Raw genomic sequence first — 26,185 nt, 5'->3', positions numbered from 1 at the left:
TGTTCTGAGTCATTCGAGAGTAGGGATGTTGCCCAGGGACCCCTTCACCTTTCGTGTTAGTTTCTGATGGTCGCTGACACAAATGATCACAAATGTCGTGGCTTATAATAACACATTTACTCCCTGACCAGAAGTACTTCCCTCCCCTGGTCAGAAGTCGAAAATCAATCTGACTGGTTAAAATCAAGGTGTCAGCAGAGTTGGTCCCTTCTGGAGGCTCCGGGGAGATTTGTTTTCTTGTCTTTCTCAGCTTCCAGAGGCCACCCACATGTCTTAGCTCGTGGCCCCTTCTTCCATCTTCAAAATGCAGTGCTCTCGGGAATTCCCTGGCAGTCTAGTGGTTAGGACTTAGTGCTTTCACTTCGGGGGCCCAGGCTCCATCCCTGGTCGAGGAACTAAGATATCTCAAGTTGTCTGGCCAGGCCCAAAAATAGAAAACAGAAACAAAGTATATCACTCTAACTGCTGCTCATGTGGCCTGCCCCATCGGCCTCCCTCTTATAAGAACCCTTCCGATCACATTTAGGGCCCACCTGGATAATGCCAGATTCATCTCCTGTCTTGAGATCCTCAATTTCATCACATCAGTTAAGTCTGTTTCTCCCTTCGAGGTAACATTCGTAGGATTCAGGCTGTGGACATTGAGGGGGGCATTATTCATCTCACCACCCCCTGAATCTGTCAGTGCATACTCTGACACAGACGCAGTACAGTGTCATCGTTAGGAAGTGAACATTGGCAGTATGGGTACTATTTATCTAATCCACAGACCTTATGTCAACTGTCCCAGTAATGTCTTTTATGGCAAAAAAAATTTTTTTTCACAGACCTTATGCCAATTTCCCCAGGAATGTCTTTTATAGCAAAAAAAAAAAGTTTTTGTTACACACACACACACACTTCCCCAGTCCAGGATCACACGTGTTGCATCTAGCCGTCACACTTTACTCTTTATCCATCTGGAATGGGTCCTGAATTTTTCTCTATCTTTTGTGACCTTGACACTTTGGGAGATTACAGGCTGGTTGTTTTCTCAGTGTGGGTGCACTTTCTCTTGATTAGATCCAAGTTACGAGTTTTTGGCACAGGTCTCCCAGAAGAGTTCCCCGCCCTCTCCACCTCCCACCACGCCCTTTTCCTGAGTAAACTTTGTGCAGAAGCTTATGTAGCACAGACACCAAAAAGTGAGCTTGAAGCACCCAACTTGGGAAAATTTCTGCAAGTGACACCCCGTATGACCAGCACCTCGAAGTCCCCGCAAGCTCCTTCCGGTCACCAGAAACCCCCTGACCTGGTGTCTAACAGCATAGAGTCATTTTGTTGTCATTGTTCAGTTGTTCAGCCTTGTCCGACTCTTTGCGACCCCATGGACTGCAGCACATCAGGCTTCCCTGTCCTTCACCATCTCCCTGAGTTTGCTCAGACTCATGTGCATTGAGTCGGAGATGCCATCCAATCATCTCATCCTCTGTTGCCCCCTTCTCCTCTTGCCCTCTTGAATTTGGAACAGATTATTCTGCCTGCTCTTGAATTTGGAACAAACAGACAAACAGTCTGTGCACTTTCTTTTTCTTTTAAAAAAAATTATTTATTTGGCTGCATTAGGTCTCAGTTGAAGCACTTGGGATCTTTGAGTCATGTGGACCCTTCATTGTGCCGCCGGACCCTCTAGTTGTGGTGCAAGAGCACAGTTGCTCGGCAGCATGTGGGACCGTAGTTCCCCAACCAGGGATTGAACCCAGACCCCTTGCATTGGAAGCAGGAGTCTTAACCACTGGACCACTAGGAAAGTCCTGACCAAATCTAGATCAAGTTCTGAACAAACTCAAGACCCACGTTCCTTTGGATTCCACAGTAACTACCCTCTGTTAAAACTAAACACCATTTTCGTGTGTATGTAAAACAGCTCGGGATTAGTCTCAGAGCATTGGAAACCACTATTCATAGACACGAATGTCCACTGGGATGTTTCAGAATCACTCGGGACGTGGACATCTCTTTGTGATACAGATGGGCTACGTCTGGTGCCCACCCACGCAGTCTCTGTGATGTCCAGAAACACCCCAATATGTTGCTGGGGTGGTGCCCATTCCTGTGCCAACCAACCCCTGCACGTTCCCAGGATGTCCCCTAGGGGGCAGCATTGCCCACTTATGGCGAGATGTCGAGCCCCTTTGGTGCCTGCGTGCTAAGTCGCTTCAGTCGTGTCCAACTCTTGGGTGACCCCATGGACCGAAGCCGGCCAGGCTCCTCTGCACAGACGTGCAAATACAGTCCATCTTTTACAGTGTCCGAGTTGGAGAAATTAGCTACACACGACAGTTATTTGTAACCCCCAAGCCAACAGTCCTGGTGTTTGTGTGGTCCTTGGCGTCATTCATAGAGGAGTGAAAGTTTTGAGCTGCCCCGGGTGCCCTCAATGGAGGTTCCAGGGGCTGCATTCCGCTTTCTTGTTCTAGCTCACACTGCAAACCAATATCCTTTCTGCAACCTACTGGGTGCCACGTTTTTCACTTTGGGGATGCTTTTTGTTTGGCAATTTCACTGTTTGAAATGCTCCTCCAAGCATAGTGCTTAATGCCATCTGGTGTCCCTAGGAGCAAGAAGACTGTGATGCTGGGTACAAAGAAAATAGGTGTGTAAGAAAAGCTCCCTTCAGGTTCCAGTTATCGTGAATGTTGGTTGTGAGTTCAATGTGAATCAATGCTATATATCAGATAAGGTGTCCTTTTAAAAATTTTTATTGAAATATAGTTGATTCACAGTGTTGTGTTAATTTCTGCTGTATACCAGAGTGGCATATGTGTGTGTGTGTGTATATATATATATATTTTTTATATTTCAATCTTATACACATCACTTTATAAAATGGACATGTGTCCTTAGCCCTCCAGGCTCCTCTGTCCATGGGGTTCTCCAGGCAAAAACACTGGAGTGGGTTGCCATGCCTTCCTCCAGAGGATCTTCCTGACCTAGGGATCAAACCTGTGTCTCCTGTGGTTCCTGTGTTATAGGTGGATTCTTTACCACTGGGCCACCGGGGAAGCCCAAAACAGATATGAGCAGACACCAAACGGCAATAAAGCAAACCTCATATATAAAATCTCCTGGAGAAGGGAATGGCAACCTACTCCAGCATTCTTGCCTGGAGAATCCCATGGACAGAAGGTCCATAGGGTCGCAAAGACTGGGACATGACTAAAGTGACTTAGCATGGGAGCACGTCTATAAAATACAGAATTCACTTATCCATTCAGGTATTTTAAGACGTGCCTGGAGTCAAGTGGTGGTGTAATTTGACATAGGGTTTTAAGCTAGATTTCTTTTTAAAATTTTATTTTTGTAACTGAGGTGTTGAAGTATAGCTGATGTATTATGTGTTAGTTTCAGATGTACAGCAAAGTGATTCAGTTATACGTATATATATCCTCTTTCAGATTCTTTTCCATGATAGGTTATTACAGGAGACTGAGTCTAGTTCCCTGGGCTATACAGTAGGTCCTGGTTGTCTCAGCGAGGCTTCTAAGGGGCTAGTTCACACCCTGTGCCGCGTGTCGTGACCTCGCTCTCTGCTGCCCCTTAGCCATGCTGCGGATGGTCTCGGCCGTTCTCCAGTTTGGCAACATCGTCCTGAAGAGAGAACGGAACACCGACCAAGCCTCCATGCCGGACAACACAGGTACCGCCCCCTGGCCTGCTGCCCACCATCATACAGACCTGCCTCCCCCAGGCCCGCCCTGATTTCCTGCCCTTGGCTGAATCTTTACTGAGAAAACACCTTCCACTCTTTACTTGATTATACAGAGTGTGAGCTCTGTGGAGAATGTGAACAACACCAGTATGCCAGAGAGGGGGTGGGCAGGGTCCCCCATCATCTCCGCCCCTCCTAGGGTGGGCCCAGTGAGCCCTGGGCATGCCTCCTCCTCGCCTCTGTGCTTCGCTTTTTTTTTTTTTTTTTTTTTTGCCTTTCAAAAGCAGAAGTATAGTTGATGTTCCTTTTTCTTTTTATCCAAATGAAAATAGCTCTGCTTCTTTATTATGATAAAATAATACAGTCTGGATGGGGAAGAAACTCTGGCAAGACAGCGAAGGATAAAGGCAGGGAAATTACCCATAATTACTGCTCACATTTTGGGGCAGCTCTCTCTGGGGTTTGCTCTATGTCTGTATCAATGAGGAGATAATTATCACAGAAATGGAATTGTGCTTGACACCTTCCCCTCAGGATGGGAAGAGCTTACTGTCCTGATCATGAAACCCTATGGGCTCATTTTCAAAAGCCGTATGACACAGGGCGTATGAAGAAATGGGCATCCCTCTCTCTCTCTTTTTTTTTTTTTTTGGTGGTCGGGGGATCTATATCATTATCAATACGGAGCCATGCAATATTCAGGATCTTCATTCTGAACCAAGAATCAAACCTGCACCCCTTGCAGTGGAAGCTCAGAGTCCTAACCACTGGACCACTAGGGAAGTCCAGAAGGATCATCTCTGACCGTGTCATTGATCTGAGCTATTTCTGTGACATCTGGTGGGTTCAGACACCCAGCATGTGTGCAGTATGAACTCATTCATTCATTTGGTTTACAAATTGGGGTCAACAAAGACTTTTAAAATGGTCCATATTTTAAAAAATCTTTTAGAAAGTACACACGGAGGGCTTAGAACCCTGTTAGGCTATCATGTTACTGGCAGCGTAGCACTCTGTGCTGGGTTTGGTGGGTTTTTTTTTTTTTCATTTTAAAATATTCTTGTATAAGGCAAAATCACTGCAGATGAGTTAGAAATTGCAGTTTCAGAGAGAGACTGATTTAAATCTTCATCACCTCTCAGAAATAACCACTGTTGAAAAACTCCTAGGTGTTTTTCCTTTTTGCTGGTGCTGAGTATTTGTAGTAGCTAACTTCCCATGATGCAAGTGATAGAAGCTTCGAAACACTTCTTAACGATCAGTTTAATTCAGAGGCGAAAGAAGAAATACACCTGCCTGCACAGTCCTGTCTCCATCTTCTGCCAAAAGAGCCATTAACATTTTGGCAATTATTTTTCCTACACAAATAAGGAAGATCAATGAATTTTTAAAGATTTCTTTTGGGTTTAGCCACCTCAATGAATTGTTATGCCAAGAGCTGTCCCCCCAACATTTTATTAAGACACCTTCCAACGTACAGAAAAGTTCAAAGAATTTTATACCAAGTATTCAGATCCACCACCGAGATTCTACCATTGACATTTTACCACATTGACTATCTTTCCATCCTCTGCTCACTTGTCTTTTTTTCCTGGCACATTTCAAAGGTGCAGATACTGATAAAGACCCTTCAGCATGGATACCACTTACTGGCGTCCAACATTTGTTTACAATTCTTCCTTGAACTTGAAGTGAAACATACACATCATGAAATATACATGGCTTAAGTGTACCATGTAATAATTTATAATTATCATTTACTTATTTATTAAATAATTATGTATAATAATAATATTTAGAGACTGCAGAACACTCAGTTCAAATGGGTGGACCCTGACTCTAACCAATCCCCAACGTTGGGTATGCAGGTTGTTTCCTGGTTTTCTCGATCATAAACAACACCGTGATGAGCATCCTCTTAGTCCAGCCTTTACTCACCTCTGGGTTTATTTTTGCCAACTTGGGGTCCCAGGAGGAGAATTGCTAGGCCAGAGAACACACACTTTTAGGACCCCTAATGCCTCTAGCGGGAAAGGCTGGGGTCCCACCAACAGCTGGGGGGTCGCACCCTCTGCCCCACTCCTCGCTCTCCCCACCTCCCAGTGCTGACCCCATCTGTGCCTCTTGCCCTCAGCTGCGCAGAAGCTCTGCCGCCTCCTGGGCCTGGGGGTGACGGATTTCTCCCGCGCCCTGCTCACCCCCCGCATCAAAGTTGGCCGGGACTACGTGCAGAAAGCACAGACCAAGGAACAGGTGGGCAAGGCTGGGGGCAGCGGGTGCAGGGAGGGGCCTGGATTTTTAAGCAGCCTATGCCTGTTTTCTCACTCACTCAGCAAACTTTGGCTGAATATCTGTTCAGTTACCGACTCTGGTCTAGGTGCTAGCATAAAGGCAGTCATGGAAACAAGGGCCATGCCTTCAGGGAGCTCAGGGTAGTAAGGAATCAGATAATAGAAGAAACGGGGATGCTTTCTATGCAGGAGGGGGTTGGGGTGGTCAAGAAAGCCTTCTCGGAGGAGGTGACATTTGAATTGAGGCTTGGATGGTTTGAGACAAAGGGAATAGCATGTGTAAAGGCCCTGAAGGTGGAACAAGCTTGGTGAGTTGGGAACATTAAGGAGATCAGTGAGGCTAGAGAGCTGGGGAGAGGGTGATAGAAGCTGCAGCCAGAGAGGTTGGAAGGGGACAGATTATCCAAGGTCTTAAGGGCTACAGTAAGGAGGTGAGTTTTATTCAAAGTGCTTTAGGAGGCTAGTGAGGATGTAAGCTGGGGACCAACTTGATTCAGTTTGTCTTTTGTAAAAATTCCCTTGTCTATTGTGTGGAGAATTGGCTCTAGGGGGCACTGGTGGAAGCAGAGAGACAGGAAGAGGCCACTGTCATAGTCTAGGCAAGTGATGATAGCAGAACATACACAGGTGATGCAGTGGGGGTGGGGAGAAGTGAACATGGCCCCGCTATTTTCAGAATCCAATTCTGGGGTAGAGGCCTCTGCCTGACCCTCAAATACGAGTGCTGGGCACTCGAGGTCCTAGGCGCGGTGGGGGATAAGAGACTGAGTGTCACACTGACCCAGGTTCCATGCTCATGGAAAAGTGGTTGGAGAAGTTGAGGCAGAGAGAGCTTTATTCACAGGACTCAGGTCACACAGCCTCTAAATGGCAGAGCTGGGATTCCAACCTTGGTGTCAGGCCCCAGATCCCACTCTCTTGCCTGTTCTACAGTAGAAATTGGTTCAAGCGTTGGGTGGAGGATTCATGAACTAACGAGCCCCCGAGCACCTCATACAGGGTCCGGCACACAGTCGGCCTTCAGTGACTGTCTGCCAGTGTTAATGTCATCACTCTTGATGAACCACAAGGGGGCGGCTTCTGCAACCAGGGTCTCCTCGCCAGCCCCGGGGGGACGGACCGGGGCGCTGACGGGCAGGCGGGTCCTCTCTGTGCGCCCCGCCCCGCAGGCTGACTTTGCGCTGGAGGCGCTGGCCAAGGCCACCTACGAGCGTCTCTTCCGCTGGCTAGTGCTGCGTCTCAACCGAGCCCTGGACCGCAGCCCCCGGCAGGGCGCCTCCTTCCTGGGCATCCTGGACATCGCGGGCTTTGAGATCTTCCAGGTCTGCTCTACGTGTCTGGCGGGAGGCCGGGAGGGCTCCCACGCTGGCCTGGCTCCCCTTCTCTGGGTCCCTGTCCCCCTCTTCCTGGGTCTCTGTCCCCCGCTCTGGGTCCCGCCCCTCTCTCTCATGCATCCCCGCCCCCTGCAGCTGAACTCCTTCGAGCAGCTCTGTATCAATTACACCAATGAGAAGCTGCAGCAGCTATTCAACCACACGATGTTCGTGCTGGAGCAAGAGGAGTACCAGCGCGAGGGCATCCCCTGGACCTTCCTTGACTTCGGCCTCGACCTGCAGCCCTGCATCGACCTCATCGAGCGGCCGGTGAGCGCACGGCTCCTCCCGCCACACCCCGCCGTCACCCGGCTGTTCACCCGCATCTCCTCTGCCTTCTGTGTCACTTTGGTCCAGCCCCTCCCTCTCTCCCAGCCCTGGGCTTCTCCATCAGTTAAATGGGGAAAACGGCCTAGATCTGTGTGACCGCTAGATGATTGGAACCCAGAGCGTTCCTACCACCGGCCTGGCTCGAATCGAGGGCTGATTGACAGCTAGAACTGTGATGGTTGTTCTCCTGTTTGCTAGTAGGTCCCAAGTGGCACAAGAGCTAAAAATTAGCAGCAACCTAAGTGTCCAGTTTTGGGGGATCTGACTTAACACTTCTCCCTGCTCTGCCAACGGTCAGGCCAACCCCCCCGGACTCCTGGCTCTGCTGGATGAGGAGTGCTGGTTCCCAAAGGCCACGGACAAGTCCTTTGTGGAGAAGGTGGCCCAGGAGCAGGGCGGCCACCCCAAGTTCCAGAGGCCAAGGCACCTGCGGGATCAGGCCGACTTCAGTGTCCTGCATTATGCAGGCAAGGTAGGGAACAGGGAGTGGTGGGGCAGCCTTGAGGCATGCGGGTGGGAGTGAGGATGGAGGGAGGATGCAAGGGGAAGGCAGGGGCCACCTGGTGTCCACCGGAAAAGTCCCAGTCAGGCCAGGGGCCAGGAGTGAGGACTCTATCTGATGAAGTCAGCAAAGCCTTCCTCAAGGTGGGGATATTTGCAGTAGGTTTTGAGGGATGAATAGGAGTTCACCAGGTAGAGAGTTAGGTGTATTTTATTCACTCATTTGGCCAGCGTATGCCTTTTGTGTGCACAGCCCTGTGCTGAGCAAAGTTGGGGACCCATGTCAGACACGATTCTGTCCTCACAAAGTTCCTTATCTGGGAGGAAGACTAATAAAGACCATTGGGATAAAAGGCTGATGAGTGCCTTAACCGAGGCAGCTACAGAGAGTATCAAAGTCCAGAGGAGGAAAGCCAAGGAAGGTCTCACAGAGGAGAGTGATGCTTGATCAAGCTCTAAATCAAAGGCCAGGGACTTCCCCGGTGGTCCAGTGGCAATTCAGGGGGCCGGGGTTTGTTCCCTGGTCGGGGAACTAGATCCCACACGCCACAGCTAAGACCCGGTGCAGCCGAATAAATAACGAACGGGCCAGCAAACATTTTCTGTCACTCATTTCAGCTTTGTGGAGGAGACAGTCTCCAGCACAACTACTCAGTTCTGCCATCATAGCACAAAAGCAGCCACAAGTTCACACACAAATGAAGGCTGTATTCCAATAAAACTTTATTTACAAAAGGAGGTGGCAGGCTGAATTTGGCCTGTGGACCGGGGCTATCTGGCAACCCCTGGTCTAAATGATGAGTAAGGTTGAGTGGAGGGGGGCGGAAACCACATACCCCAGGGCTGGCCGGGAGGAGACCCGTGTGTCCTGTCCTAGAACTGTTGTTTCCCACACATTTTCTAAGATTTCCCGCAGGCCCAGGGCTGTGCTGGACTCACTCAGACTTAGACCCTGGCCTCTGGGAGCCACCCCGGAGGGCGGGGGAAGGGAGGGCACAGCAGGGCCCCTGGTGGTCCAAGATTGTGAGTCTCCCGGGGAAGGAGTCGGCCCTGTGAAAATCCACGGGGCGGGGGGGCGAGTCACAGGAGGCGGGAACTGCAGGCGTCAAAATCCTGAGGTGGAAAGGAGCTTGCACGTTTGAGGAGTGTGGCTGAGAAAATAAGAAGTGATGATAGTGGATGAGGTCATGGAGGCGCGGGCAGGGTTGTCTCAAGGGAAAGGCAGAAAGGGAGGGGAGCCAGGCGGCGGGTGGGTGAAGTTCGGGAGAGAGACACAAGGTGGCGCCAGCGCGCTCGTGAGCGGTGAGCGCGGCCCCCGCACCCCCTCCCACCCCCAATCGGGGGGGTTTCAGAGCTTCTGGGAGGCTCCTTGGGACCCTCCTCTGCCCGATCTCATTCAGGTCGACTACAAGGCCAACGAGTGGCTGATGAAAAACATGGACCCCCTGAATGACAGCGTCGCAGCCCTGCTCCACCAGAGCACAGACCGGCTGACGGCGGAGATCTGGAAAGACGGTGAGGACCCGCTTCCCCCCGCCTGTCCCTGGAGCTCTGTGCACCCCTTCAGTTTTGTTTCACAGGCTGAGTCCTGAACCTGAGTTGTCTGCTCAGATACAGAACTGGTACCAGGACCGACAGCCTCACAATAGTGTTTCCAGTTAGTGACTGAGGGATCGATATTTCAAACCAGCTTCGCACTCACCGATAAAACACCCAGCTTAATCAGAAATGAGACAAGGATGCTCCCTGACAACACTGCTGTGAAATACTGTTTTGGTGATAGTAGTTTATGCAATCAGACCAGCAAAATAAATGAGCATGTGAATAGTCAAAAGGAAGCTATGAAGTTAATTGTAGATGTCATATGTCCGACCCGCCCCCCGGCACCCGACAAAAAAAGATCAAGAGATTTGAATGAAAAGGAATAAATAACAAGAGACCTCAGATGAGTGATGTTTTACATATTAGTTAACTTTCAGACTTTGCTTTCCCTTCAAGGATTCAGGGAAGAAGGAAGGAGCAAAAACCAAGAGATAGTTTTGGTTTCCTGCTCCAACAAGACCCATGTGAGTTTGGCCACCAGTCTTTTCAGATGGACACTCCTAGGAGGCACATAGAAAAGCTATGTCCATGCTTGGCCCTGATCCTTGGAGGAAGTTTGAGAGATGATTTATAAAACTAGGAAAACCAGCATCTCTGTTTTCCCTGATTCCAGGTTTCCAGAATCTGTCAATTGTCTTAATCTTTTATTGAAGTGAAAAGCATAGTAGTGGAAATGTCAGCCCACGCAATTAGACAAGAGAACAAAATAATCAAGAAGAGTTGTTCCAAAACAGACTCAGAGCAAAATGGCATAGGGTATCTTGATACAGTCAGCTGATTTTAGACAGTATCTCATGCCGTTTCTACAAGAAGATTTGAAAAGCAGTATTTGAGTTTCAGTAACAGAACCAGAAGGACTTCGCAGGTGGCGCTAGTGGTAAAGAACCCACCTGCCAATGCAGGAGACATAAAAGACACAGGTTTGATACCTGGGTCAGGAAGATCACGTGGAGGAGGACATGGCAACCCACTCCAGTATTCTTGCCTGGAGAATCCCATGGACAGAGGAGCCTGGTGGGCTAAAGTCCATGGGGCTGCAAAAAGTCAGACACAACTGAGAAACTTAGCATGCACACACATGCAACAGAAGCGGGTTCTGCCGAGAAACATCTCCTTCAGACTGAAAATCTCCCCTCTCAACTTCCTTAAAATTCATGCCCTATTCATGGCCACATGATGTTCCCCCTAACCCCTCACATGCTCTACCCCATATATGCTTGGCTCTCAAAGACTCCAAGAGAGAAAGTAGAAGTGGGAAAGCCTCTTGAGTGTCCTAGTCTGAAACCCAGCACAGTACTGTCTCCTCCACAGTTCTCCCAAACAAAGCATGTCATAAGACCAGCCCAGATTCAAGGAGGTGCCAATCCCAGAGTGCGATGGGGAATTGGGGCCACTTCTGTATCAGTCTTTACTACAGCTGCCCTGAGTCCAGAGTCGGCTTTGCTTTCTGGCATCCTGAGAGCCCAGCATTGGGTACCCAGCATCCTCGGCAGCTCAGGGGAAGAGACCAATGAGACACGCTCTCTTCAGAGAGGCAAACGCAACAAGCTAGGTGGGAACCTTGGCTTAGTCCTGAGCTTCCTGGCAGCCAGGGCAAAAAGGGGATACCTAATAAAAACAGATACAGACCCAACTTCTAGGGAGAGAGGTTTTCTTCCCCCCCCAACTCTGGGCATTAAATTCTCAGAGGACATTTATCCTTTCAACCAACATTGGTGCCCTCACTAGTCAACATAAATGTGAACAGGACAGTCTCCCTGGCTTAAAAGTTCATGGTCCAGTGGTTAAGACTCTGCCCTTCCAATGCAGGGGCTCAGGTTCAATTCCTGGTCGGAGAACTAAGATCCCATATGCTGCACAGTGTGGCCAAAAGGAAAAAAACAGTTAATGGCCAAAGTCAGGTTTCCCCTCCTGCTTTGCTGTGTGCTGTTGACTAATAACCCTCTCTTCTTTTTCCTTCCTGCCACCTTCTCTGTCCTCTCATGCTGCTCCCCTTCGCACCTCCCACCCCATCTCCCTGCCTCTCCCCGATCTGTCCTCACCCCCCAGAACACGGGGGCTTGCAGCAGTTCTCTTTCCTTGGCTCCTTCCCACCGTCGCCCCCAGGATCTTCAGGGAGGCAAGGCTCTGCCATTTCTCCATCAGGGGGTGGGTGTTGCTGTGCGTCAACGGGTGAGATTTCCTGGACGAGGAGGGTGGGCCCTTAGGACCGGGAACCTGTTTTGAATGTCTATCCCCTTTCCTTTCCATCCAGAGATCTCCCCCTCTTCTTTTTCCCCCTCTTGTCGGCTCCCTCAGCAGTTTCCAGATTCTTCATAGCAGCACAAGGCCTTCTTTGAACTAACCCGCATGTAAACATACAAACAATTAAGATGGTATTAAGTTCATTCAGGGTTTTTTGTAATAGTGTACAAAAATCCAAACAAATTTTTTAGCCATCCCTCTATCAGCTGGCATTAATCGAGCCTATACTATGTGCTGAGCCCTTTTACTATTATTAACATGTGGAACCCTCCAAACACCCAATCAGGTGTTAGTGCTCTTACCCCTGTTATAGATGAGGATGTGGAAGCCCAGAGAGGTTAAGTCACCTGTCTGAGGTTACACAGCCAGTAAGGGACCGAGTTGGGATTTGAACCCAGAGCCTCCCCTCTTACCTGTCCTTTCGATAATAACTGGGGGCATGGCGGTGGGGGCAGGGAGACTTAGACCTGGGGAGGAAAAATGTCATATTTGAACCCCCACTGTTGACCAAGCTCTGCTTTCCGAGAGAATTATCTATTGAGTCCATAACCCTCATGATTGGGGATTGCAGGCCATCAGATTCTGCCCCAGCTGCAGGTCTTGGAACCGCACGTGATTTAATACATTGAATTTGTGACAAAGGAGTGGCTGTTGCTCACTAGTTGAAGTGACACCATCAAATAATAAAACAAAGTTATGCAACTTTCCTGGTGGTCCAGTGGCGAAGGTGCCATGCTTCCCGTGCAAGGGCCCTGGGTTTGATCTCTGGTCAGGAAAGTAGGTCCCATACGTGACAAGTAAGACTTGGCCAGCCAAATAAATAAATAAATATTTTTTTAAAAAGACAAAGTTACCATGAAATCAGGCCTTTCTGGGAAAATGGTGACTGCGGAGGCAGTTGGTGTTGTTTGTTTTTTCTTTTCTTTTTTAAAATTTCTTTTTTATTTTTTGGCTTTATTTTAAATATGATAATAAAGCCACATTTCACTGCATTTTTAACATGACACTGTTTTAAGTTCCTAAAAATGCACCTGTGGTTATCACCCTTTTCCTTCTTGGTACCTCAGTTTCCTCATCTGTAAAATGGAGATGACTCTTATAGGCTTATAAACAAGCCGATGCATGTCAAATGCTTTGAGCAGAACCTGGCAGAGAGTCAGTGCTAAGGAAGCATTTGCTATCATCATCATCATTTGTTGATAAGGAAAATGGAGAAGAAGGGTCAGGGTTTGAGAGGATTCACACCACTTTGGTTCAGATCCTGGGTCTTCAGATCCTAAACTGTGTGACCTTGGGCACAGTGGCCCAGCTTTCTGAGCCTCAGTTTGCTCATCAGCGCAATGGGCTGATAATACCTGCCTTGCTAGTCTATGAGAGATGGCTCATATGTAAAATATCAGGTCTTATAAATAATGAGATCCTTGACTTTGGCCAATTCAGTCCCCTAAAACTGACCCCTGACTTTGTTCTTTCTCCCACAGTGGAGGGCATTGTGGGGCTGGAGCAAGTGAACAGCCTTGGGGATGGCCCACCTGGTGGCCGCCCTCGCCGGGGCATGTTCCGGACAGTGGGACAACTCTACAAGGAGTCCCTGAGCCGCCTCATGGCCACACTCAGCAACACCAACCCCAGCTTCGTCCGCTGTATCATTCCCAACCACGAGAAGAGGGTGAGTGACCCAGCCCGGGGAGGGGAGATGGCTGTGGAGGGAGGGAAAGTCCCAGTCACTGAATTTGGTTGGAGCTACGTCTGGTCCCAGGCTCACTTTTGTCTGTGTGACCTGAGTACGTTGCTTTCCCTCCCAGGCTCATGGCCCTGTTAGGAAAATTCATTCATTCATGGGGCTTACATTTTATCGAGCACCTACTAAATGCCTGGTGGTAGGGATACAGTGAAATCATGGAGGGCTCCCTGGAGGAGGTGAGGTCTGAGCTTGGATGGATAAGTGGTATTTCAAGCAGAGAGCTGCTTGTGCAAAAACCTAGTAGTTGGTGGGAGTATGAATGTGCAAGGGATAGAAAAAAAGGCCACTGGAGCTGGGGAGAGGTGTAGGGAGACCATGCCTGGCCTCCCAGGCTATCAATAAGTTTTCTAGTTGGGAAAATCAGAGAACTGACCCTGTAGAGAAGGGTCAACATAAGAGAAGATGAAACTACAAAATCGGGTGCTTGGGGCTCATACTGTCCTCAGAAGGTAGGAGCTGCAGTTATTGGGGAGGTGGCTCTGTGTGCGTCTCCGATCTCTGTAAATATTGGGCGTTTGTTAGTTGCTCAGTTGTTTAACTCTTTGCGACCCTATGGACTATAGCCCGCCCGGCTCCTCTGTCCATGGGATTCTCCAGGCAAGAATTCTAGGGTGGGTTGCCAGTTCCTACTCCAGGGGATCTTCGCAACCCAGGGATCAAACTCACATCTCTTGCATTTCCTTCATTGGCAAGTGGATTCTTTACCACTGTGCCACCTGGGAAGCCCCTCTGAAGTTGGAATGTGGCTTAACAATCAACCTGTCAGAGTATAATTGACAGGAGTTTTTCTTTCTTGGTGATATAGTGTGTTTTATAATTTAGGGTGCCTTATATTTGATGAAATATGGCATACACAGACTCAGCCGCTTCTCCATAGGGCCCTGGTCCTTTTAAGTGGAAAATGGCGCTTAGAGTCTAAGATGTGGGTGTTTGGTGTGCTCAGTGGTATCAAGGTGTCACTCCAGGGGAATTCCAGTGTGTAGCTGAGGTTGAGAACAGCTGATCTAGAGGTTCCATAAAAAAACTGGTTATTGTGTTGACTACTCTGGGGGCCTGGGCAAGGCAAGAGTTGTCTTTTAGAATGCATAATTTTTGTAGTGTTTAGATTTTTACTAAGTGCCAGGTTGTAGGGATATAGTTAAATCAGGGAGGGCTCCCTGGAGGAGGTGAACACTTCCTGGGTTTCCTTGGTGGCTCAGTGGTAAAGAATCTGCCTGCCAATGCAGGAGACGAGGGTTTCATCCCTCGTTGGGAAGATCCTCTGGAGAAGGAACTGGCAACCCACTCCAGTGTTCTTGCTGGGAAGTCCCATGGACAGAGGAGCCTGGTGGGTTATAGTCCGTGAGGTCACAAAGGAGTTGGACACAGCTTGGCAACTAAACAACAGCAACAACAATATTTATATATTTATTTGGGTGCACTGGGTCTTAGTGACGGCATATGGGATCTAGTTCTGTCAGCAGTGATCAGACTATGCCCCCCTGCATTGGGAGCCCTGAGTCTCAGCCACTGGAGCAACAGGGAAGTCCTTGAAAGTTAACGACCAAAAATAATAACGCGTGCTTTGTTCACCTTCCTAGACTACACTATGCAAATTCAGCCCTCTTGCGCTCCTTCCCCTCTACTCTGCTCTTTGCCACTTAATGCTGTTAATCATTTACTTTTGACCTTTATCAGTGATGTCTTGTGGAGAAGGAAATGGCAACCCACTCCAGTATTCTTGCCTAGAGAATCCCAGGGACAGAGGAGCCTGGTGGGCTGCTGTCCATAGGGTCACACAGAGTCAGACATGACTGAAGCGACTTAGCATGCATGCATGCATTGGAGAAGGAAATGGCAACCCACTCCAGTATTCTTGCCTGGAGAATCCCAGGGACAGAGGAGCCTGGTGGGCTGCCGTCTATGGGTCGCACAGAGTCAGACACGACTGAAGCGACTTAGCAGCAGCAGCAGTGATGTCTTGACCTCAGTTACTGTCAGTCTCTTGCAGTGGACAGTGAGCTTCCCCGGGGGCAGGCATGTCTGCCTGGCACATAGTAGGTGCTCAGTAAATTATAGGTTGGTGGTTCAGTTGCTAAGTCATGTCTGACTCTTGCGACCCCATGGACTGTAGCCTGCCAGGCTGAAAGTCCATGGGGTTCTCTAGGCAAGAATACTGGAATGGGTTGCCATTTACTTCTCCAGGGGATCTTCCCGACCCAAGGAGCAAAGCCGCGTCTGTTACATCTAACTGCACTGGCAGGCGGGTTCTTTACCACTAGGGCCACTTGGGAAGCCCCAAATTATAGGTTGAACCAGATGAAATTGCCTACCGTTTTCGACCTGCCCACCCGCGTTCCCCTGCCGGCTGCCGGCCGGTGAGTGGCGCCCCCGTGTGGCGGCCGCTGACCTCGCGCGTCTGTTACTGCTCTCCGCAGGCAGGGAAGCTGGACCCCCGTCTGGTGCTGGACCAGCTGCGCTGTAACGGCGTCCTGGAGGGCATCCGCATCTGTCGCCAGGGCTTTCCCAACCGCATCCTCTTCCAGGAGTTCCGGCAGCGGTGAGCGGCATGGGGTGGGGCGGGGCCCGGTTTGGAAGACACCGTATCTGCATCCAAAGCTACCCTCTCCCGCGCCACTACTTCTGGGCGGGGCGGGGGTGGGGCCTCGGCGCGAGGGGAGGGGCGGGGCCTCTGGGCGCGTTTCTTTGGTTGCTGAGTCTGTGCTTGGGAGAGCAACGTCCCTTTCCGTGGGCTCCCCAAGAGAAAGGGCATAGAGCACTATGTTGCAGTCGCAACAACCATTTCTTATAAAAAGGCAGTCGAGCAAGAGAGAACAGAAAATATCAACATATAAGATCCCTGGTGATTGAGAAACTCTGATACACACATTTCTCAATCACCAACAGAAACTACAGCACATTAATACATGATATTAATATTTTATGTATATGATATTTATGTGGATGTATATATACAGTAAATATTAAAAGTTATGCTTTACACACGCTGTATGTAGCAGAATCATTCGCTAGAGAATGAGAGCCCCATATGCAATTTAAAATTTTCCTATTAGCCATATTATTAAAAATAAAAAGAAACAGGGGGAATTAATGATAACAAGAGAGTTTATGTAATCCAATACAGTCAAGAGATTAGATCATGTTAACATGTAATCTGGAGAAGGAAATGGCAGTCCACTCCTGTAATCTTGCCTGAGAAATTCCATGGACAGAGGAGCCTGGCAGGCTACATGTAGTCCATAGGGTCACAGGAGTCAGACACGACCGAGCACCCACACAACATGTAATCAGCATAAAAATTTAGTAGTGAGACATTGTGCATTATTTTGTTTCTTACTGAATCTTTGAGATTCAGTGTATGTCTTCCACCCGTAGCACATCTCAGTTTGGACACAAAATTTCCAGGGGTCAAAGGGAAATATACTCCTATTAAGATAATGAAATTGTGTTGAAAAGAAAAATATTTTTCACTGCTTTAGTTTTTAAATTTAAGTTTCGTTTAATTAAAATGAAACGCAATCACAAATGCAGGTCCACAGTCGCCCCAGCTATGTTTCCAGAGCCCAGCAGTTGCATGTGGCCAATAGCAGTACATTGGACAGCTCAGGTCTGCAATTTCCTGCGCAAAATGTGGTCCCTGGGTCAGCAGCATCAGTATCACCCAGCAGCTTATTAGATATGCATATTTTGGGGCCCCTTCCGAGACTTACTGAATTAGGATCTGCATTTTAACAGGATCCTTGGTGACTGAGAAACTCTGATACACACAGATGCACACACACACACATTTCCCAATCACCAGTTAAAAAATATGGCATATGAATATATGACATTAATATATCATGTGTATGATGTATATGTATGTGTGTATGTTGTATATATCATATCCATTGTTTTTAATGAAATGTCATGATCCAGGGAGAGGGCACAGCAGGGGAAAGGCTCTGAGATGGACACGTATGTGTTTAATGAAATGGACACAAGTTCGGATTTGCACAGAGAAAAGTGAAAGAAACAGCTGTAAGGCACTTAACTGAGGACCTGACATGTAAAAAGTTCAAAAACATCAGCCCCCATTTGTTATTATTCTTACATTTCCAGGACACACCTTTTACATCTCAATGACCTATGCACGCATGCGTGCGTGTGTGCGTGCTAAGTCGCTTCAGTTGCATCCAACTCTTTGCAACCCCATGGACTGTAGCCCGCCAGGCTCCTCTGTCCATGGGATTCTCCAGGCAAGAATACTGGAGTGGGTTGCCATTTCCTCCTCCAGGGGATCTTCCCAACACAGGGATCAAACCAGGTCTCTTAGTCTGTTGCATTGGCAGGGGAGTTCTTTACCACCAGTGCCACCTGGGAAGCCCCAGTTTCCTTTGGTGTTGGTGTAATTAAAACTTGTAATCAGCACATGGTGTATCCCAGGAGGGGAGCTTTTATTGATGACATTGCTCTTGGTGATATCAATGCTCTCAGCCTGGTGAGCGACCCTTGGTGATATTAGAATGTTTCTTTCTCTGACTGTTCCTGTTGTCATTGTTATTGCTGTTTGTCCCTCTGAGCCCAGTGCCTGGCCATGGGGACAGCTTGCTGTTACTCTTCACCCTACCCCACCCCTCTCTCCCCATTGCAGGTATGAGATCCTGACACCCAATGCCATCCCCAAGGGCTTTATGGATGGGAAGCAGGCCTGTGAGAAGATGGTGAGTGAGAGGTGGAGTGCAACTCTGTGTGTGTGTGTGTGTGTGTGTGTGTGTGTGTGTGTGTGTGTGTCTGCATGGTCTCAAGCGGTGGAGGTTGAGCTGGAAACCTCCCCTCTCCTCACCCCTCCTCCTCACAACCCCACCCCACCCCCACAGATCCAGGCCCTAGAATTGGACCCCAACCTCTACCGCGTGGGACAAAGCAAGATCTTTTTCCGGGCAGGCGTTCTGGCCCAGCTAGAAGAAGAACGGGACCTGAAGGTCACAGATATCATCGTGTCCTTCCAGGCAGCTGCCCGGGGATACCTGGCTCGCAAGTAGGGCTCCACACTATCTCTTGGGGTCACATTGGCCAAGACTGGTTTAGGGAGGGTTGATCAGATGTCCCCAGAGGCTGGTTCAGGGAGGGGTTGACCAGATATCCCCAGTGGTGCTGCAGGAAGGAGTTGACCATCTGGCTCTAGATGGCAGGGCCTCTGGGATGGTAGAAGGGCTGAGAAACAAAAGGATGGAACCACTAGACACCTAGGCTTCTTGGTTCTACAGCCCCTGAGGCTTCTGAGTGATGCTGGGACCACACGGAAGCGCTCAGTTCAGCCATAGGGTGACCAAGCATCCCAGTTTGCCTGGAACTGGAGGTTTCCTGGGATGCATGATCTTCGTGCTAAAACATGAAGTCCCATGCAAACCGGGTTGAGGTGGTCACCCTAGTGGCTGATACCTCAAGGGACTCCAATCTAGAGGGGGAGACATACGCCAGCACAAAGTGTCACAGTCCAGGGTGAGATGTGCTTCAGTGGGAGTCGTCCAGCTACAGGGAGAGGCCCTGCAGACCAGGTCCTCTTGAAAGACCATGGGAAAGGTGTTCCAGGCAGGAGTGACAGCCTGCCAAGGCCTGGTGATGTGAGAGCCTGGCACATTTCAGGAAGGCGGGGAGTTTTCAGGAAAGTTCCCTTCTCCCTGGGAACTGGCCCAGAGGAAGGATCAGAGACTAAAGGACTCCCCAGACACCAGGCTGAGGGGCAGGGACTGTGTCTGGGGGCAGTGGGGAGCAGCAGAGGGCTGGGTCAGCTGTGGACGCAGAAAGACCTCTCTGGAAGCATGTCAAGGATGGGCTGGAGGCTGGGAAGGAAGCTGGGGTGTCCGGTAGGGTAGAAAATGAGATCTGAACCGGGGCTGGGGCTGTGGGGCCAGAGTCAAGGGTAGAAAGACTGATGGACTGCACACAAGATTTACCGACAATAGAACAATGCCCATGGCTGGTGGGGCTAAGTTGCTTGTCATGTCTGACTCTTGCGACCCCATGGAATGTAGCCCACCAGGCTTCCCTGTCCATGGGATTCTCCAGGCAAGAATACTGGAGTGGGTTGGAATCTTCCCAGCCCAGGGATCAAACTCAAGCCTCTTTCATCTCCTGCATTAGCAGGCAGGTTCTTTACCACTAGCGCCACCTGGGAAGCCCAGTAGGCATTTAATAATGGTTGCTAAGGGGAAGGGCCTGGAGGAGCCAGGTCTCCCTTCTCCCACCTGCCTGTCTCCCCACTCAGGGCCTTCCAGAAGCGGCAGCAGCAGCAGAGCGCCCTGAGGGTGATGCAGCGGAACTGTGCGGCTTACCTCAAGCTGAGACACTGGCAGTGGTGGCGGCTCTTCATCAAGGTGAGGGCACCTGGAGGGGTGACCCCAGTGACAAGGAGACAGGTCCTTGGGGCCAGATCTGCTTGGGCAAGTGACTTCCTTGGTTTGGGCCTCAGTTTTCTGCATCTGTAAAATGGGACCAATCATCCCAACTCTTGTTCCTTGGGATTCTTCAGTTAACAAGTGACAGAAAATCTGACTCAAAGCAGCATGGGTAATAGATATGGGACAGCTTTAGGTGCGGCTGGGTCTGGGGTTGAGTTGGGTGTCCCTAAGATTCCCTAGAATTCAATGATTCACTGGAAGGACTCACAGAACTTAGAAAAGCTGTTAGACTCATGGCTACAGTTTATTACAGTGAAAGGATGGACATTAAAGTCAGGAAAGGTAAAAGGTGCACGGGGCACAGCCCAAACTTCCATTTGGGTTCTTCAGGTGTGGGTGGGGCTGGCCTGTCTCTCCAGCCAGAATCACACAGTGTAAAGTGCGTCTTTCACCACGGACTTGGACTAAGAACTTTGAGGCAAACTGAGTGGCCAGTGGCTGCTGTAGGCAAAGCGATCCTGTAGCAAAATGGGGCACATTTAGTGCTGCTTGTCATGTACCCTGGACTGTTCTAGACTCTTGGTAAATATGAAGTCATTCATGCATTCTGAAAACCCTGTGAAATAGGGGCTGTTATTATTCCCAATTTTTTTTTTTTTTTTTGGTTTTTGGCCCCAGCGAGGGACATGTAGGATCTTAGTTCCCCGACCAGGGATCCAACTTACACCCCCTTCATTGAAAGCACAGTCTTTTTCTTCTTTTTTTAAATTTGTGGCCAAACCAGTGGGCATGTGGGATCTTAGTTCCCTGACCAGGGGATTGAACCTGTGCCCTCTGCATTGGAAGGCTGAGTCTTGACCACTGGACCACCCGGGGAAGCCCCTCTCACCCCACTTTTATAGATGAGGTGACAAAGCCAGAAGTGGAGGAGCTGGCATGAGAACCCAGGAATGGGGCTCCCCTCAGAGTGTGAGCTGTTAGCTTCCAAGCCCAGTGGCCTCCCACGGTGGGAGCCAGCCATCCACACCCCCTCCTGTCCCCACAGGTGAAGCCGCTGCTGCAGGTAACGCGGCAGGATGAGGTGCTGCAGGCGCGGGCTCAGGAACTACAGAAAGTGCAGGAGCTGCAGCAGCAGAGTGCCCGCGAGGTGGGCGAGCTGCAGGGCCGGGTGGCGCAGGTAAGGGGCGGGGCCACCGGGCGGTGGGCGGGGCCTGTGGGCGGGGCTTCCGACGGAGCCCGCGGCAGGAATAGATTGCCGGCGGAGTTTCACAGGGGCGGAATGGGGGCGGAAACTGTGCTGTGGTGAGCAGTGAGATGCAGGGAGCAGGGTCCTGGGGATGTAGCCAGGGTATCTGGTGGGAGTGGGGCTGGTGCTGCTGAGACGAGATGCTCAGGTAGCTGGTCTAGCACGGGGTCAGGGCAGGAGCCCAGTTTCGTGATGGGGCCGCCCTCCGCAGGCGGTGGACCTTTCACTGTTGCCAGTATTTCTGGTATCTTAAAATAACGCCGAAGCAAAGCCCTTCTCGTTCATTTTTTCTGTTTGCTTTTTTGGAGTTATTTCCTTTGGTTGAATTTTTTGGCGTGGGAGTAGTAAATGCAATGTGAGCTGACAGAAAGTCCTCCAGAGGCCATTTGTATGGAGGATGGACTGGAGATGGAGAAGCTGGAGGCTGGGAGGCTGGGAAGAGTCCACTGGGAGAGGATGAAACCTGAGCCTGTTAGGGTTATGGGGACAGAGTGGGGTGGCAGGGCAGGAGGGATGGAGGGGGACTGACGGACTATAGGGAAGTGAGGGAGACGGAGGAACCCAGAGGGCTGACTCGGTGACTGGGGCTCATCCTGAGATGACGGGCAGGTTGGGGGACTGTCTTCCATCCCTCCCTCCTGCCCGCCCCAGGCTCCCAGGGCAGACTAGATCAGGGGGCAGGAGACCCTAGTGCTCCGCGGAGGGCCGTCCTGGGAGCACTGCCTAACAGCCGCTGACCCCCCTCCACCCCGTCCCCAGCTGGAAGAGGAGCGTGCCCGCCTGGCAGAGCAGCTGCGCGCAGAGGCAGAGCTGTGTGCTGAGGCTGAGGAGACCCGGGGGCGGCTAGCAGCCCGGAAGCAGGAGCTCGAGCTGGTGGTGTCCGAGCTGGAGGCCCGCGTGGGCGAGGAGGAGGAGTGCAGTCGCCAGCTGCAAACCGAGAAGAAGCGGCTGCAGCAACATATACAGGTCTGCCCACCCCACCCCCCTGCCTGCGTGCCCGGGGCGCCTCCCCCACCCCTTCTGTTGACCCCACCCACCTCTGCTTTTGCAAACCCTGCCTCTTAAAAACAAGTCTCAGTTCAAAGTGGCTGAAGCAAAAAGACTACTTTTGTTTGTTCGGGTCAAATAATGGGAGGCACTGGCATGGGTCAGCTTCAGGCATGGCTGGATCCAGGTGCTCAAGCAGTCGCCTCAGTACCCTGCCTCTCTCCATCTCCTGGCTCTGTTTGCCTCTGTGTTGCTGCATTCCGAGGCTGGCTGCCCTCCCGTGGTTCCCCTTCAAAACCCACAGATGTGTTCTATGCTTAAGGCACATCTCAGTTCAGATGCTGAATTCTCACTGGCAGGACTTCATCGGCATTTGTGCTTCATGACTTCTTCAGTGGAAACAAGTAGATTCACATCCCCTAGTTGGGCCAAACATACTTCAAAGTTTGTCAATAATTAACTGAGTGGTTTTCAATTTAAGAGAAGCTGAGTTAAATTGGAAATCCAGCTCCTCAGTCAGACTGGTCACATTTTGAGAACTCAGTAGTGTTTTAATCACCGCCTCTTGACCCCATTGGAGAGGGAGAGCCCTACCCTGAGGTTATGGAGATGGCCTCACACACCACACCTGATCCTGGACAAGATGTGCAAGAAAGCAGGTTACTGGTCACAAATACTCGCAGCCTGAGGGAGGCAGCCACTGTGACAGAGAGTCACGGAGGGGTTGTACTCAGGAACGCAGTGAACCAGCTGCTGCTGGGGGAGGCAGGCTTAGTAGTAACGAGAGAGTGAGGTGACCCTGGGTCCCTGCAGGAAGATGTGACTGGTTGTCTAATTAATTATCTTTTGGTGCACCACATGGCGTGCGTGATCTTAGTTCTCAGCCAGGGACCCCACCCCCCCATGCCTCTGAACTCATGCCCCCAGCATTGGAAGTGAGGAGTCCTAACCCTTGGACCACCAGGGAAGTCCCAATTGCTTTGTTTAAATAATTATAATTTGTAATGTAAAAATAAATAAAGGACTAGCAGGTAATTGAAGTATACTAGATAGGGATAAGCAGATACCTTGTCTGGTCCCCAGGATATAATATCTGTATCCTGTATAGATATTGTGTATAAATACCTATGCAGACAGTGTAGACAAGGTATAGATATTGTATCCTGGGCACCAGGTTCTATGCATTGAACAGTGCCTGGCCCCTCTACCAGGCACTCAATCAATGTTTATTGAGCCAATGAATGAAAGTAATGGTTGGGTCCTTCCCAGCCCTACCCAAAGTGTGGCCCTGTCTGAGCCACATGCCCTGGGGATCTGTGAGCCATCCCCACCACCCCAATCCTTCTCATCACACCCCAGTCCCCAGCCTCTGGGTCCTCACCCCACCTCCTCCACACTCCAGGAACTGGAGACTCACCTTGAGGCTGAGGAAGGGGCCCGGCAGAAGCTACAGCTGGAGAAGGTGACGACGGAGGCAAAGCTGAAAAAGTTGGGGGAAGATCTGTTACTCTTGGAAGATCAGAACGCCAAACTGAGCAAGGTCGGTGAGCCCCCAAGGGTGGAGAGTGTGGGCCCACTGGTGGGGTGGGTCCCTCTCTGCATCTCCCACCCCCAGCATGCCCCACCTCTAGGAGTCTTTGGACTCTCCATCTTGGCTGTGTCTCCTTTGAACTTTTCCCATCTCCTAGCCTCTCTGTCACAGCCTCACTCCAGCCAGTGTTTACTGAGCAGCTATTGTGAGTCATTATTTATCTCTGTGTCATCAGACACCCCAAAGCCTCATTGCTAAAAACAACCCCCATTTCATTACATCCCATTTTTCTGTGGGTCCGCTGGGCTGTGGTCCCCTTAGGCAGTTGCCATGACATGATGGCAGGGGCTGGAAGGTGGTGCCTGAGTGCTCCTTCATGCGGCCTCTCTGCTCACAGGAGAGCCCGGGTTTCTCATCTGGCAGCTCACGGCTCCTAGAAAAAGAAGCAGAAGCAACCAGGAGGCCTCTTAAAGGCTTAAGCCTGGAACTGACATCACTTTCTCTGAATTCTATACATCAGGTGTTGGCAAAGGTTTTCTCTAAAAGGCCGGATAGTAAACATTCGGGGCTCAGCAGGCTGCTCTGTTTCTGTGACAGCCATTCAGTTCTGCCCTTATAATGTGAAAGCAGCCACAGATGGTCTGTGATCAAATGGGCGTGACTGCATCTCAATAAAACTTTATTTATAAACACAAGCAGTGGACCAGGTTTGGCCTGCAGGCTGTGATATGCAGACCATTGAGCTTAAAGCAGACTCAATCTAGATTCAAGGGGTGGAGAATTGGACTCTGCCCATGGCTGGGGATGTGGTGAAGAGTCTGCCACCATCTTTAACCTGCCCAGGGTTAAACCCCTGGGCTAGGCACAGGAAATATAGCATTTAACTAACTAGAAAAACATTTCAGTCTTCTTCACAAGGTCAGGGGCAAGGGGGATGCTAGCTGAGTCACCCCAGGAAATCAACATAATCATACATTATGAAATAATTATAAACTGTCAGAAAAGAACAGAAATCTGTGGAAGGAGATGCTCTGACCTGCACTAGGCGTGGTCAGGACAGGCTTCCTGGAGGCAGTAGTGCCTGAGTTGAGAGCTCAACGATGCACAGGAGTTTTCTGGAACATTCCTTGAATGCAATGGCTCTTCTCTGCTACACTGTACAACCCACTGCCTAGATTTCCAAAACCACTCACAGTATGGAAAATGCTGCTCAAAAAATACATAAATAATGAAAATAAATAAAAAATAATAAAAAGACAGAAAAGAAAAAAGTGCTGTTCCCAGCCAGTGCTTCTCAAACTCCCATGTACCCAAGAATCACAGGGAGAACTTGTTAGAGTGCAGATTCTGACTCGGCAGGTCTTGGGGGGGACCCCGAGATTCCATTCCTAACAACCTCCCATTTGGTGCTGATGCGCTGGTCCATGATTCGGACCTGGAGTAGTGACGAGGCTCCAGAGCTCACCTGTGCAGGCAGCTGAAGTGCAAGGATGTTCAGTGCAGTGTTGTTTATAATAGCAGGTGATGTGAATCAACATGAGCATACATCCGAGGGCCGATGGGTTAATGAATGGGGGTATCCTTCCAATAGTGGGAGCATATGCAGTTAACAGTCCAAGAACTGATGGGGGTGGCATGGGGTCATAGACAGTGGAGAAGGGGAAAGGAGGGAAGGGGGTGGGAGCAGGAAAGGTCAGGGAAGGATGGAGGTGAGCAGAAACACAGATGGGAATGACACCCAAGATGAGTGTCGAGCCCCTGACTCCCACCCCCACCTCCCACTATGCTCAGGAGCGGAAGCTGCTGGAGGAGCGTCTGTCTGAGTTCTCATCCCAGGCAGCTGAGGAGGAGGAGAAAGTAAAGAGCCTCAATAAGCTTCGACTCAAATATGAGGCCACCATTGCAGACATGGAGGGTGAGCTCCTGCACCCCTCCAGTGGGGGGCCTATGCGCGCTCCAGTAGGGGTGGGGGTGGAGTGGGAGGGACAACCCTCATGTGCTGTGGGGCCTCAGTAGTCATATCTGCTAAATGGGGGCAGGAAAGAAGGCTGGGGACAGGTTGTGTGTCCTCCCTCCCAGTCCGGTTCTCTTCCTCTCTCCTTGGTATCTTGGGTGACTCTCTCTCTAGCTGATGTTCCCGCTGTTTCAGACACTTTTTTTCTCTCTGTCCCTTGCTGAGGATTCAGAAGCAGAAACAGAAGGGAGGGAGCACGGAGGAGGCTGGGGAGGCCGGGAGAAGAGGACAGGGCAGAGCCAGCCGGC

At 50.2% G+C, this 26,185-nt stretch overlaps 1 protein-coding gene across 6 annotated transcripts in view; it reads left to right on the top strand.

The window, feature by feature from the left end:
• Positions 1-26,185, top strand: part of MYH14 (myosin heavy chain 14) — a 76,478-nt gene that overhangs the window by 26,309 nt on the left and 23,984 nt on the right. For 4 of the 6 annotated variants that reach the window (XM_070450456.1, XM_070450453.1, XM_070450454.1 and 1 more), the window contains 16 exons: positions 3,584-3,679; positions 5,826-5,944; positions 7,152-7,304; positions 7,452-7,625; positions 7,984-8,157; positions 9,587-9,701; positions 11,838-11,936; positions 13,514-13,701; positions 16,194-16,315; positions 18,410-18,479; positions 18,636-18,796; positions 20,027-20,135; positions 21,205-21,336; positions 22,165-22,371; positions 23,795-23,932; positions 25,715-25,838. In XM_070450456.1, coding sequence (XP_070306557.1) covers positions 3,584-3,679; positions 5,826-5,944; positions 7,152-7,304; positions 7,452-7,625; positions 7,984-8,157; positions 9,587-9,701; positions 11,838-11,936; positions 13,514-13,701; positions 16,194-16,315; positions 18,410-18,479; positions 18,636-18,796; positions 20,027-20,135; positions 21,205-21,336; positions 22,165-22,371; positions 23,795-23,932; positions 25,715-25,838 — 2,181 coding nt within the window. The remainder of the gene's footprint in view (positions 1-3,583; positions 3,680-5,825; positions 5,945-7,151; positions 7,305-7,451; positions 7,626-7,983; positions 8,158-9,586; positions 9,702-11,837; positions 11,937-13,513; positions 13,702-16,193; positions 16,316-18,409; positions 18,480-18,635; positions 18,797-20,026; positions 20,136-21,204; positions 21,337-22,164; positions 22,372-23,794; positions 23,933-25,714; positions 25,839-26,185) is intronic. The other 2 variants (XM_070450458.1, XM_070450457.1) reach the window with 1 other exon arrangement.

The sequence above is a fragment of the Odocoileus virginianus genome, chromosome 20, assembly GCF_023699985.2.
Source record: "Odocoileus virginianus isolate 20LAN1187 ecotype Illinois chromosome 20, Ovbor_1.2, whole genome shotgun sequence".
In the NCBI taxonomy this organism is placed as follows: Eukaryota; Metazoa; Chordata; class Mammalia; order Artiodactyla; family Cervidae; genus Odocoileus; species Odocoileus virginianus.
This window is presented reverse-complemented; position numbering and strand designations above follow the sequence as displayed.